Source organism: Ceratotherium simum, chromosome 22 (genome assembly GCF_057802395.1).
Source record: "Ceratotherium simum simum isolate JZ-2026a chromosome 22, ASM5780239v1, whole genome shotgun sequence".
NCBI lineage: Eukaryota > Metazoa > Chordata > Mammalia > Perissodactyla > Rhinocerotidae > Ceratotherium > Ceratotherium simum.
This window is the reverse complement of record NC_141921.1, coordinates 7734327-7748408: the sequence shown is the minus strand read 5'-3', so window position 1 is coordinate 7748408 and position 14082 is coordinate 7734327. Positions and strand designations below refer to the sequence as shown.

General features: G+C 37.9%; 1 protein-coding gene across 6 annotated transcripts in view; it reads right to left on the bottom strand.

The window, feature by feature from the left end:
* Window positions 1-309: 309 nt before the first annotated feature.
* Window positions 310-14082, bottom strand: part of EPS15 (epidermal growth factor receptor pathway substrate 15) — a 138437-nt gene continuing 124664 nt past the window's right edge. For all 6 annotated transcript variants that reach the window (XM_087445957.1, XM_087445955.1, XM_004438542.3 and 3 more), the window contains 4 exons: window positions 10426-10502; window positions 8698-8860; window positions 5819-6003; window positions 310-2736 (listed from right to left, as the gene is read on the bottom strand). In XM_087445957.1, coding sequence (XP_087302083.1) covers window positions 2590-2736; window positions 5819-6003; window positions 8698-8860; window positions 10426-10502 — 572 coding nt within the window. In that variant the 3' untranslated portion in view covers window positions 310-2589. The remainder of the gene's footprint in view (window positions 2737-5818; window positions 6004-8697; window positions 8861-10425; window positions 10503-14082) is intronic.

Sequence of the window (14082 nt, the reverse complement as noted above, 5' to 3'; positions counted from 1 at the left end):
CACCCCAGGATTGTATGAATTTTTTACACCACAGTGCCCTCCTAGAGTCCATGTCACAAATCCTCCTTCAACAAACAGATGCTAAGCCACCTGTTTCAGGCACTGTCTCTATGCACACACATTTCCTATTTTTCACGAAACCGGACATGATAACTAAAAATAATAGTTAACATGCATTGAGTATTTATTCTACAGCAGGTACTGTCTCAAGCACTTTACACTTATTAATCTGTGCTGATTATATACCTGCCCCTCCTTGGACACAGCATGGACATGAGAGAACTATGTAAAACTCCATTTCAAATAGGATGTGGATAGTATGCTTTATTATTACTTAAAAGTTTATTGTTCTCATAATTACAAGCTACAATTTAGAAGTTTGAAACATAAGAGGAAATTCTACAAAGAGAGCACAAATAAACCTGAACAAGTATGTAGAAGATGGTTAAAACTTTCTTAGTGCCACTTTGCTCTCAGGAATACTTATCTGCCCTTTTCCAACACAGGCTCTGGAGCCAGAGTCAACAATGTAAAATATAACCACAAACGACTCTAAGACATTCACCCTACACAAGAGAGCATGGAGATATAGATACATACATATATATATATTTATATAATATATACATACTTTATATTGGTCCACTGAGTATACATATTTTAACAAAAGATAAGAATCTATGTAATCCAGTTAAACATATATAAGATTAGGGTACACTTATTACATTGAAAGTCGGTGTTTATAAGTTACATATATTTAGTTTTTCCAGAGTGTTTTTTTAATTAAAAAAAATACTTTAAAAGCATTTCAAACATCTGTTCATTTTACCAGTGCAAAAGAAGGTTGTTCAAGTCAACTTACCTTTTTCCTGAAGTGTAAGGGGAAGGAAAAAACCCAAAACCACTACCTATCACAACTCCCAACACTACCTTCTCAATCAACTTTTGCAATATATCCTTAGGTCACTGAATTAGTTTATCAAAATTAAAGCCTTGTCATTATAATTCAGCTCTTGCTTGATATGTATGACTTCTATGCTGAAATGTTTCAATTTATAAAAGTAGAAAAAGTTAGCAGTGCAAGAAAGTGGTTTAAGTTTGTTTTAAACTGCAGCAGTCCAATTGTGTGTGGAGAGAAAAAAAGCACCATTTCAAGTTGAAACGAATTGGATATTTTGGAATTTATTCATAGGCTAGGCAATAAGTTACTCTGATTAACACAAATCAATACCACCTTGACTTGGTGACCACAGAGACTTTTAATTAGTTTTTAGGTGCATTTTTCTTTATCTTAGTATTCAATACACTATCTAAGTCAGTAACTGATGTTAAAAAAAACTAAGATTACTCTGCAATTTACAGCCTACTTCACAGTCTATTTCAATTCAGCTTGTCTGCTAGGTCAGTTTTACAGGAGATAGGCTTTTATCACATGAAGAGCTTGGATAATTTGGCAGGTCCCTTCTCTCCCAATTAAAAAAACAAGATTTGTTTTGCTAGTCTGCCAATTTTATAGGTGAAAAACAGAGAAGAAGAGAATAAACTATTTTAAACCACAAAGATGGACAAAAAGCAATAATATGATTTAATACATGTCACTTTTTTCATTTGTATTCAGTGAAAATTATTACATTTCAAGTAATTGAGCCTTCATTAAAGAAAACAAAAATATATATATACAAAAAATTAAAGTACCTTCCAGTTCTAGCTTGCTGAAGTTTCTTCTGCAAAAGTAAAAAAATAAACCTACCATCAACTAAAGAAGACAGTGCCATAGCAGTGGCAGAATGGTTGCCATGTTAAGATTTTTGCTTACCTTATACTCTCATTGGTATATTTTAGGTGATAAATTTTCTCCACTGTCTAGCACTTAAAATTATGGAGAGGTATCTCTTTATCTAAAATTCTTTAAATCCAGCGAATTTTTTTTTAAGTATATTTCACACATGAGGCTTTAACATTTTTCTTTAGGAAAAGATTGAGTCCAAAGCTACAATGGTTCAACCTAAATTATCTCTTTTTCAATAGTGGAGTCAATTTACGCAAAATATTTTTCCTTGTCTATAAAAAACAAATTGAACAAGATTTTGATTATCAGGAAATACAAACATGCTCTTTAAATTGGCCAATGTGCACTATCAGAAATAGCATGCTCTTTCTCTTCCCCTCTCTCAACCATTCAAATCGGGAGAATATTGCAAACTTTAAGAACCCACTGGCTATCATTGGAGTAACTACAGAACACAGGTACCACAGGTGAAACTATTTCTCTATATTCCAGAAGGCAGAAGCTTGGGTGCTCTAGCTTTACACAGTAAAAGTAGCATAGGCAGGCAGAAGCTCACAGTAAATGCACACCAGAACAGGGGCCTAGGTGAAGTCTGACTGTGTTACTGCTTTTACAGGGGGAAAAAAAAAAAAAGACAAATCTTAAATGGAGTAAAAAAAAACCCAAACTTTTGTCACAGTTACAGGTATCTCAAACGTTTTGTATTCCCATGCTCATAGGTAGTTTTGATACACACTGTAAATAGCTTCGGTATTCAGGAAGAACCGTGTTGTGTGGTTGGCAAAGGACAGGAGAATTCTTCATGCTTCTGATATCTCAGATTTGCTGAGTGCAATAGCCAGCTCTAAGTCTTCCTGCTCTTGCTGATTCAGTCGGGCAAGCCTTTGCTCTTCCTCTCTCTCACTCTCCCTCTTGGCCCATTCAATCATATCTTCCTCAGAGGGATACTGCCATTTAAAAGACAAATGAAGGAGTGAATGAATAAATTAATGAGTAAAACAAATAAAAAGAAAAGAAGGAAAAATACTTTTTACAAAAGGACATTACTTGTTTCACCTGAAGGACTCTGAAAACAGTCTTATTTGTTACTTGTTGAATTGTTTTTCTGAAAACACATTCAGTTTTACTACTTATTTAACTTTAAAAATTAATGTCTACATATAGAAAATCTATAAAGCTAAACATTAAAACATTTAAAAAAAGCAGAAATACTTCAGGTGAATTAGATTTAAAAACAAGAGAGGGCTAGCCTTTTTATCTAATGTAAAACATTTATTACTTCAACTTTAGTGAGCATCCTCACATGATAAATCATTTTCAACTTAATCCCACTGGTGATTTCCTACCTTATCCTAGCCCTTCAGGTACAGAAGAAAGAATATGTTGATTTTCCTATATACAAAATAGTAGTACTGGTATATTAAACAAGATGTGGACCAAATCATTAAATCATTTTTTTAAATGCATTATCAAGATTTTGGCAGGCATTGAGAACTTTTTGACCCAGTCTAAATAAAACCTTAACACTGGTAATTATTAGGTCAGGGAAATATTTTTATCCACTCAAAACAGCAACCTTGGCAGTTACTAAATAAAAAAGTCTGGGGCCAACCTGGTGGCGTAGTGATTAAGATCATGCACTCGGCTTTGGCGGCCCAGGGTTTGCAGGTTCAGATCCTGGGCGTGGACCTACACACCACTCACCAAGCCATGCTGTGGTGACATCCCACATACAGAAAAATAGAGGAGGATGGGCACAGATGTTAGCTCAGGGCCAATCTTCCTCACCAAAACCTACATAAATAAATAAATAAATAAATTCTACTTGGTTTCAAGTCCTGTCATACAGAGGCATACCATAATAGGATGAAATGAAATTACTTTCCAGGCTTTTTGAAAATGGTGCCTTTTTTCCTAGTGAATTAGAGGCCCTTTGAAATTTATAATACTTAACAAATCTTTCATAATGAAAAAAGGAAGACATTCTTATTATGAGCTGCTTTATATTATATACTATATTGAGATTTTGGAGTATGAAATAAGCAAAAGTGCCTCAGCTACTACTCAAGACTTATTCCAACCACGTTTTGACTTGCTGAAATCATATTTAAGATATTAAATACCACAAACTGCCAGAAGGTTATTTTATACTAAGAGGATTATAATCTAAAAAGAGCAATTCTGGATTCTCTGCTTGAAACAACTCAAATTCCATCTAACAAAAATTAAATCAATATAATTCTGACACTCTATTTTCCAATATTCAAAATATTGATTCCTATTCTGTTCCTTGACATTCAGAAAAAGCCACTGGAACTAAAAGCCACTGGAACTAAAAGCCACTGGAACTTAGAGTACAGATTCAAAAGGTGGGTAGCTCAGTCTATTCTGTCTGCCTTAGTTGCATGCAGATTCCTGCCTACCTCCTTTCTAACTAGAAACGGCTGCAAGGATAAAGTGACTGGTTGAGCGACCCAGTGCTACACTAAGGGAGACATTTGGCAGACTGCGGCCAGGGTCACCTGGTCACTATATCTCCTATTTCCAAAACCATTTCAAGGGCTTAAGGTGATAAGTAGAGGAAAATTCCTTTGTTACAGAATAGGTAATGATAATGAAGGTCATTTCGCCTGAAAAAAAATTTGGGCAAATGAAACTTTGTTACTCTAAGAATTTTATTAAAAAAAAAATCCTTGTTTTTACCTGAATAATGGTGGAATATATGTCATTGCTTTATGTCCCTCCAGAGTTTGTTGCCCCATTTCTGTGATCTTATATGCCAGGCCCTGCCTATGCTGTTATCACAGCATCCTTCCATTCTTTTTTTAAAGATTTTATTTATTTTATTTTTTACCCCCAAAGCCCCAGTAGATAGTTGTATGTCATAGCTGCACATCCTTCTAGTTGGCTGTATGTGGGACTCGGCCTCAGGATGGACAGAGAAGTGGTGCCTCGATGCGCACCCGGGATCCGAACCCGGGCCACCAGCATTGCAGCGCGTGCACTTAACCACCAAGCCACAGGGCCGGCCCTATCCTTCCATTCTTTGTTTGTTTTTTTTTGTGAGGAAGATCAGCGCTGAGCTAACATCCATGCTAATCCTCCTCTTTTTGCTGAGGAAGACCGGCCCTGAGCTAACATCTATTGCCAATCCTCCTCCTTTTCTTTTTTTCCCCAAAGCCCCAGTAGGTAGTTGTATGTCATAGTTGCACATCCTTCTAGTTGCTGTATGTGGGACGCGGCCTCAGCATGGCCGGAGAAGCGGTGTGACAGTGCGCGCCCGGGGTTCCAAACCCGGGCCGCCAGTAGCGGAGCGCGCGCACTTAACTGCTAAGCCCCGGGGCCAGCCCCCTTCCATTGTTTTTACTGGTCTATTTTAGTCATTATGGGAGAATGCAGAGTAAATATGGAAGGCTAGTGAATTAGAGCACTCCAAATAATTAAAGATTGTTTAGCTCCTGACATTCGTATTTATTTCATAAAACTGACATTTACATTTTAAAAACGCTACCATATAAAACCAGACTTTCACTTTCTATTCAAAGAATCCCTGGCCCTGTCCTCTCATATACTAGTTGCTGACTGATGTCCAGAAATCATCAAAGCTTTATACACAAACACACATACACAGTTACAAATACACAAGCTCATTATTGGCATTATTCATCCAGTGGGCAGATAGCAAATGACTCTCTAATGGCCCATCATCCATAACAATTTGCAAAATAATAACTGTCAGGATTTTATTTATATTGTTTACCAAGACCAAGAGAAGAATTTGCAAAACAACTGGTATATACCACGAGAACTGAGATTACTAAAATCATTTGTGCAATTGAATAATTCTACAACCATCAAAACAGAATCAAACAGAAGCTCTGGTTGGGAGAAGAAGAAAGATCATTTTTAGTATGTTGATAAATTTAGTTTAAATGATGCAAATTTGGCAGATTCCAAAGTAATCTTTGAAAACTCTTCAAGCTGTCAATGGAAAGATTTTCCCCCAAACAGCCCATTCATAGTACTTACAGCACTGAAGTCAGCAAAATTGCTTGGGTCAGCCTCTTTATTGGTAGTGGTAGTAGTAGAAGTGAATGGATCACAAAACACATCAGGATCTTTTTCTTTGGGGCTGTCATTGCCTGGGAAAGGCTGAAATGGATCATTCAGTTTAAAGGGATCAGAAGAATCCAATTTGTTGATGGGTCTTTTCCCTGGATCAAAATCATGACAATTAACTCAACCAGCAAATATGGCAAACACAAACACACAAATATGAACATAGGGAGCATTAAAGAACTGGGGGTGAAGGATGGGTGAGTGCCTAAAACACATTCTTAATATGGTCTTAAATGGCCATAGCAGTCTGTCCTCAAATTTTTCACAATCTCTCAAATACATTCCAGCTCTATGTAGCCAAAAGAAAAAATAGCAAAGGGGGAGGAGATGGGCCAGAAATCATATTTTTGCCCAAAGAGTAAACCTTTTCTTCTCCAAAGCAGCATGTTCCCAAGAAGAGAGAAAAGGATAAAACAGGAGGAGAATGACAAAGAATAAAGACAGAAATGGCCTCTGCTGTTAGGACTTCTGCCTGATAGTTATCCACTAGTAGCAGTAAGGGCAAATGACCTTTGAAAATGCCAATATTCTTCAGATTTTTTTCTGGATCTATATACAACACCTGGGAGCATAAAATTAAAGATTATCTTGACAAACCCCACCCACTTTTTGCCACCTACAGTATTTCAAACTTAAGAATAAAGAGAATGTTTTGAAGCGCAGAGCCTAAAACCTTTGTGGTTGCTGACAAACTAATCTTTGACCAAACAACAGCATAGTGTTGCTCATTAACTCATCACTACTTTCAAACAAGTTGTCTAATTTTAAAGTCTTAAACTTAGTACTTCTTGAAGAAAAGATAAGAATGTTAAAATGTGGGCCAGCCTGGTGGCACAGTGGTTAAATTCACGAGCTCCGCTTCTGTGGCCCAGGGTTTGCAGGTTCGGACCCTGGGCATGGACCTACGCAACGCTCATCAAGCTGCGGCAGGCATACCACATATAAAATGGAGGAATATGGGCACAGATGTTAGCTCAGGGCCAATCTTCCTCACCAAGAAATAAGACAAAACAAAAGAATGTTAAAATGTCTTCAAATATATATTTTTCCTAAAATGGGATAAGCTGGTAATAGCAATCATAACAACAGATTTTTTCCATCACTGTAGCAGCTTACAAAAGATGTTCATTTCTCATATTTCAATAGATCCTTCCAAAAACCCTGTGAAGGTAGGCAAACTTAGAATTAGCGCCACCATCTAACAGCTCAGACAGCTGTTGAAATTGCACACTTAAGATCACAGAGCAGGTCAGAAGATATCCAGAATTAGAACTCAGATCTTTAAGCTCCCAGTCCAGTGCTGTCTCCAACAAACCATCCTTCTTTCCTTGACCTAGAATTTCTACAGTGATATATACTTGCTTTGCTGAAGATTCTTAGATTTAGTTAAAGCACTAGTATATTATTTTACTTAGGACTTAAAAAAATAACCTATTGGCATCATAGGTGTAAAACTTAAATGAGCAAATTGACTCATTTGTTTTTTAATATATTCTGACAACTTTACCCTCTAGCGATATATATGTAGGTTACTTTTCCTGAAAAGATAGAAATCATTTTACTTGTTTACCTGATTTTTCAACAGATAATTGAGTATTAAAAATTATACACGCAATTCTTTAAGTCAAAGAAGAAAAAAATAATCTGCCCAATAAATACCATAGGGAGATACTATGAAAAGGCAAGAATAATAATCTATAACTACTGTGGCTGAAAATTTATCAAGGAATGATATGATATATGATTAAGACAACAATGTACCAGATGTGTCTCCTCGCATAACAGCCTACCAGCAATGCAACCACTCAGGGGATTGCCTTTTTAGCTACTTCTCATGAACTTTATTATCTTCATTAAAAACAAAACAAAAAAACCTTTCCTTTGTATAGTGCTAAAAACAAAATGAAACAAAAAACAGAAAAATAAAAATATTAAGAATTTGTTTCTGGGGGCTGGCTTGGTGGCACAGAGGTTAAGTTCACGCATTCTGCTTCGGCGGCCCGGGGTTCGCCGGTTCGGATCCTGGGCATGGACCCACTCACCACCCATCAAGCCATGCTGAGGCGCCGTCCTGTATAGAAGAGCTACATCTATACAACTATGATATACAAGTATGTACTGGGGCTTTGGTGAGAGAAAAAAAAGGAAGATTGGCAACAGATGTTAGCAAAGGGCCAATCTTGCCTTAAAAAAAAAAAAAAAGCATTTGTTTCTGGACCAAAAGTCACTTTTATAAAATAAAGGAGTCTCTTATTAAGTGAGGTAAATAATATTTTCCTTCAAGAAAAACAATACTTTCTTTTAAATCACTATACTGCTGAATTTTGGATACCAAAAAGGCTATATAGTCTCACATTAAAGGATTTAAGAAAGACTTTACATTTGGCAGGAAAAGAAGGGGACTCTGAATTACTCTTGTCTTATAGAAATTAATTAAAACATCAAAGTGCAGGAAACTGTATTCAAATGGCAACCAATGAGCTTCCAAAAAAGCAAGAGATTTCATTGATACTTTCCTCTTCCCATTTACTGCCTCCCTAAAATAATTTAAAAAGAAATTAGCTCTTGCCAGAAAAGTAACTCAAGACAGTTACACATGCTGGTCTCTTAGGCACATGTCCGTAATTCTGTATTGAGGTCAGAACAGACGATAGCAGCAGGCTTCTGCCATGTTCTTTAATGTGTTTTGTTTAAGACCCTTTATATAAGTCTATAAATAAGGCCCACACAATACTTTTCAGAAAGCAAAAAGCATCTAGTTGACGTAGGAAAGGTACCAACTCTCATACCAGGTGGTGGTGGGCAGGGTCTTGTTGGAGTTCCGATCTTCGGTGGCAGTGCTGGGGGTACGTCTTCACTTTTGACCAGTGTCTCCTCAAGCACATTTTGTGTAACAACCATGCTGCTGACAGAGCTCGATGTGGCTGAACTAAAAGGATCTTCATTGTTGACCTTTGTTTGAAAAGAAATGTTTATATGTGGTTATATATATTATACCAACCAAACTGTATATGTAGTCTTTGGAAGAATGATTTTCAATATTATGCAGCCTTATTTCAATTCTGAGAGTTTGAGGGCCATTTTGTATTCAGGGCCAAAGGGAAAATTTTTTTAAAAAAATTGTTCTATATGAGTAGTGATTATAACATCACTACTTACTAAGGGCAACAGATCATACCAAAACAAGACAACTCTGGATTAAAGGTTTGTTAAGCTTCAGGCAATATAAAACCACCTGAGGCCCATCGTAAAGGGACTGTATGGTTTTCCTCAAATGAATATCTATTCCAAATGATAATCAAAGAAAAAAATATTGATTCCACACTTCCCAATACACTTAAATATAGGAAATTTAATACTAATACCAAAGAAAATGGCATCTTGAAAAACATGAGAGACACCTTAAAAGTCAATTTTTGAGGGCCGGCCCCGTGGCTTAGCGGTTAAGTGCGCGCGCTCCGCTGCTGGTGGCCCGGGTGCGGATCCCGGGCGCGCACCAACGCACTGCTTCTCCGGCCATGCTGAGGCCGCGTCCCACATACAGCAACTAGAGGGATGTGCAGCTATGACATACAACTATCTACTGGGGCTTTGGGGGACAAATAAATAAATAAAATTAAAAAAAAAAAAGTCAATTTTTTAAAGCACACTGATCCCATGGAATGATAAGTCTTAATGTAGGTCTGAAGACCCTGCCTTTCTAATATGAATCACTTTTCTATAATGAATCAGACATTACAATTTTAGATCTACTTAGGCCAGTGTTTCTCTACAATAGCACTACTGACATTTTGGGGTGGACATAATTCTATGTTGTGGGGGGCTGAACAGTGTGTTTTAGGATGTTTAACGGCATCCCTGGTCTCTATCCACTAGATATGAATACCCCTTCTCCCCAGTTGTGACAACCAAAAATGTCTCTAGACATTGCCAAATGTTTCCAGGGGTTGGGGGTTGGGTGGTAATTCACCCAGTTGAGAACTAGTGATATAGACAATTTGACATATATTCTAATTTTACTCTTTTGGCCTGAATCAATCCTAGAGCTACAACTGGAAAAGAGGTAGGGGACATATAGTGCTGGACTATGTGTATTAATTATCTTAATATTAACCCTAACAGCCTCAGAACATAAAATCAAGTAACCAACGCAGAGGAGATGGAATGAATGCCCAGATTTTACCAGCTATTGACCCAGGCCATATTAACAGGGGAAAAATGTAGTTCAGTTGGAAGAAACGTGTTTAAAAACACAGAAGACTCTTAAAATGAAGTTGTTGAGCAAACCCGTCAGTAGAAAATTATAATTAACTGTACCATTCACCATTGTCTTTATGTATAGAAATATGTCTACTTTAATTACATCTTATCTTTCATTTCTATCTAGAATCAACATTTGCTGTGACTCATTGAAATCAGGTTGCACTGTCTGTGAGAGGGTTATATAACTTAAAGGAAGGACTGCTGCTTTGGTGGAAAGAGTACATTTTACCTTCCCAATAGTCACTGCAGATTACCTTTGACAATATGCTGAAGTCAGCAAATCCATCTTCAAATGTTTCACTTCCAAAAACAGAAGCAAAGGGGTCTGTGGCTAAAATGAATAAAGAAAATCAATGCAACAGGACAGAAAGACATCAAATTTCATGTCTTTTTTTTTTCCTTTTTTTGTTTTTTGTGAGGAAGATCGGCCCTGAGCTAACATCCATGCCAATCCTCCTCTTTTTTTTTCTTTCTTTCTTTCTTTTTTTTTTTTTGCTGAGGAAGACTGGCCCTAAGCTAACATCCACGCCCATCTTCCTCCACTTTATGTGGGACGCCGCCACAGCATGACCTGACAAGCGGTGCATCAGTGCACGTCCGGGATCCGAACTCGGGCCACCAGCAGTGGAGCACGTGCACTTAACCGCTATGCCACGGGGCTGGCCCCCATGTCCTCTTTCACTTGGTAACAGTCAGACAGATGAAAAATATCTAATCCCAAATATTAGTTCCTGAATTTATGACTTACATCCACAAAGACAGTAAGCACATTGATATCCCCTCAAGATATATTCCTTTGTATAAATCAACTGATGAATGATTTAAGATCAAGAGCAGGTAAACTAACTCGAGGTAAAGTGTTTAAGGCTTTGGAATGCATGTCAAATAATATAGCTCCCATGTGCTTAAACTATTTCTCACAAAGACATCAAGAAGTAAAAAAAGCTAGACACCATTAATTTCACATTTCACACTCATCCTTCTAGGCCCATTTTAAATGCTACCTCATCCACAAAGCCTGGAATAACCTAGGTGTCTCTAATTCCCACAGCAAGAAGTGATTTCTTCCTTCTCTGTGGCACTGACAGCATTCTAGTTTGTACTATGGTTATCTGTGACTGATACATCACCCCTACTGGATTGTGAGGTCCTTTAAAACAGGGACTAAGCCTTATTTAATGAAGAATGAAAGGTCAAAAAAGATTTGTTGACCATACAGTAAATCCAAAAAAATAAGAAGATATAGTTCTTATCCCTGAAAATCTCACAGTCTAGTGAGAGACACGGAAACAAATAATAATAAAACAACCTTAAATGAGCTATTAGAGAGGTATGAAAACCTGTATAAGGAGTCACTATCCATCTGGGAGAACAGGAAGTGTCAAAGAAGGCCTGACATTTGAGCCAGGTCTTTTAAATAAGGAACAGAGTTTGCCAAATAGATGGTGGTGAGGGAGAGAAAGCTATTTCAGGCAGAAGGAACAGTAATTGTGAAAGCGATTATCTAACCACTGTTCCACAGGCATGAGAAGCTATCTGTTCCATCATAGTGTACTTACCAAATGGACTAACATTTTCAGCTGGAACAAACTGCTCTACTTTGAGACAGGCTTCACCTGTTCAGGCATAAGGGCTACCAATAAAGTCAAAGAATGTTTATAGGAATTGCTGCTTGATACAGGAAAATAGAAAGAAACAAAGGAAGGAGGGGAAAGAGAACTGCAAAAGAGAGGGTAAGACAGCAAGCAAAGAGGCACAGAAAAATTCTCCTAGCTGGACAGCCACATGCAAAAGAATGAAAGTAGACCATTATCTTACACCATACACAAAACTTAACTCAAAATGGATTAAAGACTTGAATGTAAGACCTGAAACCATGAAAATTCTAGAAGAAAACACAGGCAGTACACTCTTGGACATCAGTGTTAGCAGCATATTTTCAAGTACCACGTCTGACCGGGTAAGGGAAACAATAGAAAAAATAAACAACTGGGAGTATATCAAACTAAAAAGCTTCTGCACAGCAAAGGAAACCATCAACAAAATGAAAAGACAACCTAATAATTGGCAGAAGATATTTGCAAACCATGTATTTGATAAGGGGTTAATGTCCAAAATATATAAATAACTCATACCTCTCAACAACAAAAAAACTAACAACCCAATTAAAAAATGGGCAAAAGATTTGAACAGACATTTCTCCAAAGAAGATACACAGATAGCCAAGAGACACACAAAAAGAAGTTCAACATAGTGATTATCAGGGAAATGCAAACCAAAACTACAATGAGATATCACCTCATGCCTGTCGGAATGGCTATAATTAACAAGACAGGAAATAACAAGTGTTGGAGAGGATGCGGAGAAGAGGGAACTCCCATACACTGCTGGTGGGAGTGCAAACTGGTGCAGCCACTATGAAAAACAGTATGGAGATTCCTCAAAAAATTACGAATAAAACTACCATACGATCCAGCTATTCCACTGCTGGGTATTTATCCAAAGAACATGAAAACACGAATGCGTAAAAATATATGCACCTCTAGGTTCACTGCAGCATTATTGACAATAGCCACGACTAGGAAGCAAACTAGGTGCCCATGAAGGGACGAACTGATAAAGATGTGGTATATATAGACAATGGAATACTACTCACCCATAAAAAATGATGAAATCATGCCATTTGTGACAACATGGATGGACCTTGAGGGTATTATGCTAAGCAAAATAAGTCAGAGGGAGAAAGTCAAATACCATATGATCTCACTCATAAATAGAAGATAAAAACAAAAACAAACACAGAGACAGAGATTGGACTGGCGGTTACCAGAGGGGAAGGGAGGAAGGAGGAGGGTGAAAGGGGTGATTAGGCACACGTGTATGGTGATGGATTGTAATTAGTCTTTGTGTGGTGAACATGATGTAATCTACACAGAAATCAAAATATGATGTACACCCAAAATTTATATAATGTTATAAACCAATGTTACTGCAAAAGGAAGGGAAGGGAAGGGAAGGGAAGGAAAAGGGAAGGGAAGGGAAGGAAAAGGGAAGGGAAGGAAAAGGGAAGGGAAGGAAAAGGGAAGGGAAGGGAAGGAAAAGGGAAGGGAAGGGAAGGAAAAGGGAAGGGAAGGGAAGGGAAGGGAAGGGAAGGGAAGGGAAGGGGAAGGGAAGGGGAAGGGAAGGGAGGGGAGGGGAGGGGAGGGAAGGAAAAGAAAAGAAGAAAAGAAAAGAAAAGAAATTCTCCTTGTTCTTCCTCAACTCTTGGTCTTTACATCAAATCAGTTTCAGAACAAAAGTGTGCCCACCCAGCCATTTAAATGTGTAAAGTGTGCCTTTACCTCTAAAAATGAGTACACCAGGGACGTAAACAGAAGAAGGGGAAGGAAGATATATATTATTTTTGTTTGCATTGTCACCAAGACAATCACAGGGTGGAGGAAGTAAGTAAAAGGGGGTGAGTAGAAACACAGAAGAAAATCAGTCCATTAGGGATACACCAACAACTCTGAACCTGAGGGCAAGGTTGCAAGTCCAGAGTTACAAGAAATCCTACAGCTTTAGCTATGAAAGATGTTTTATCACTACATTATCTGCTGAGTCTCACAGCCTGGGGCGCAGCCTAGCCACGGGTGCTGTGTCAAGCTTTCCCTTCTTTCTCCTCCCCTTCCTGTAATTCCTGATGCCACAGCAGCTGAGGTACGGCCTCAGCAGGGTGCAGACGCTCTCCTGATTGGTAGAGGGTGACAAGGGAAAAGCAGTTGGGCTCATTTCACTGGACTGAAAAATCTGCTTCATGCTTTTTCTCCACCGCTGTCCCACAGCTTTTACAAGAAGGCATAACACATGTGGCAATAGTACTGAGTTAGGTCAGGTTTGACTGAAATATTGTGAAGTATATATTGTAAAAG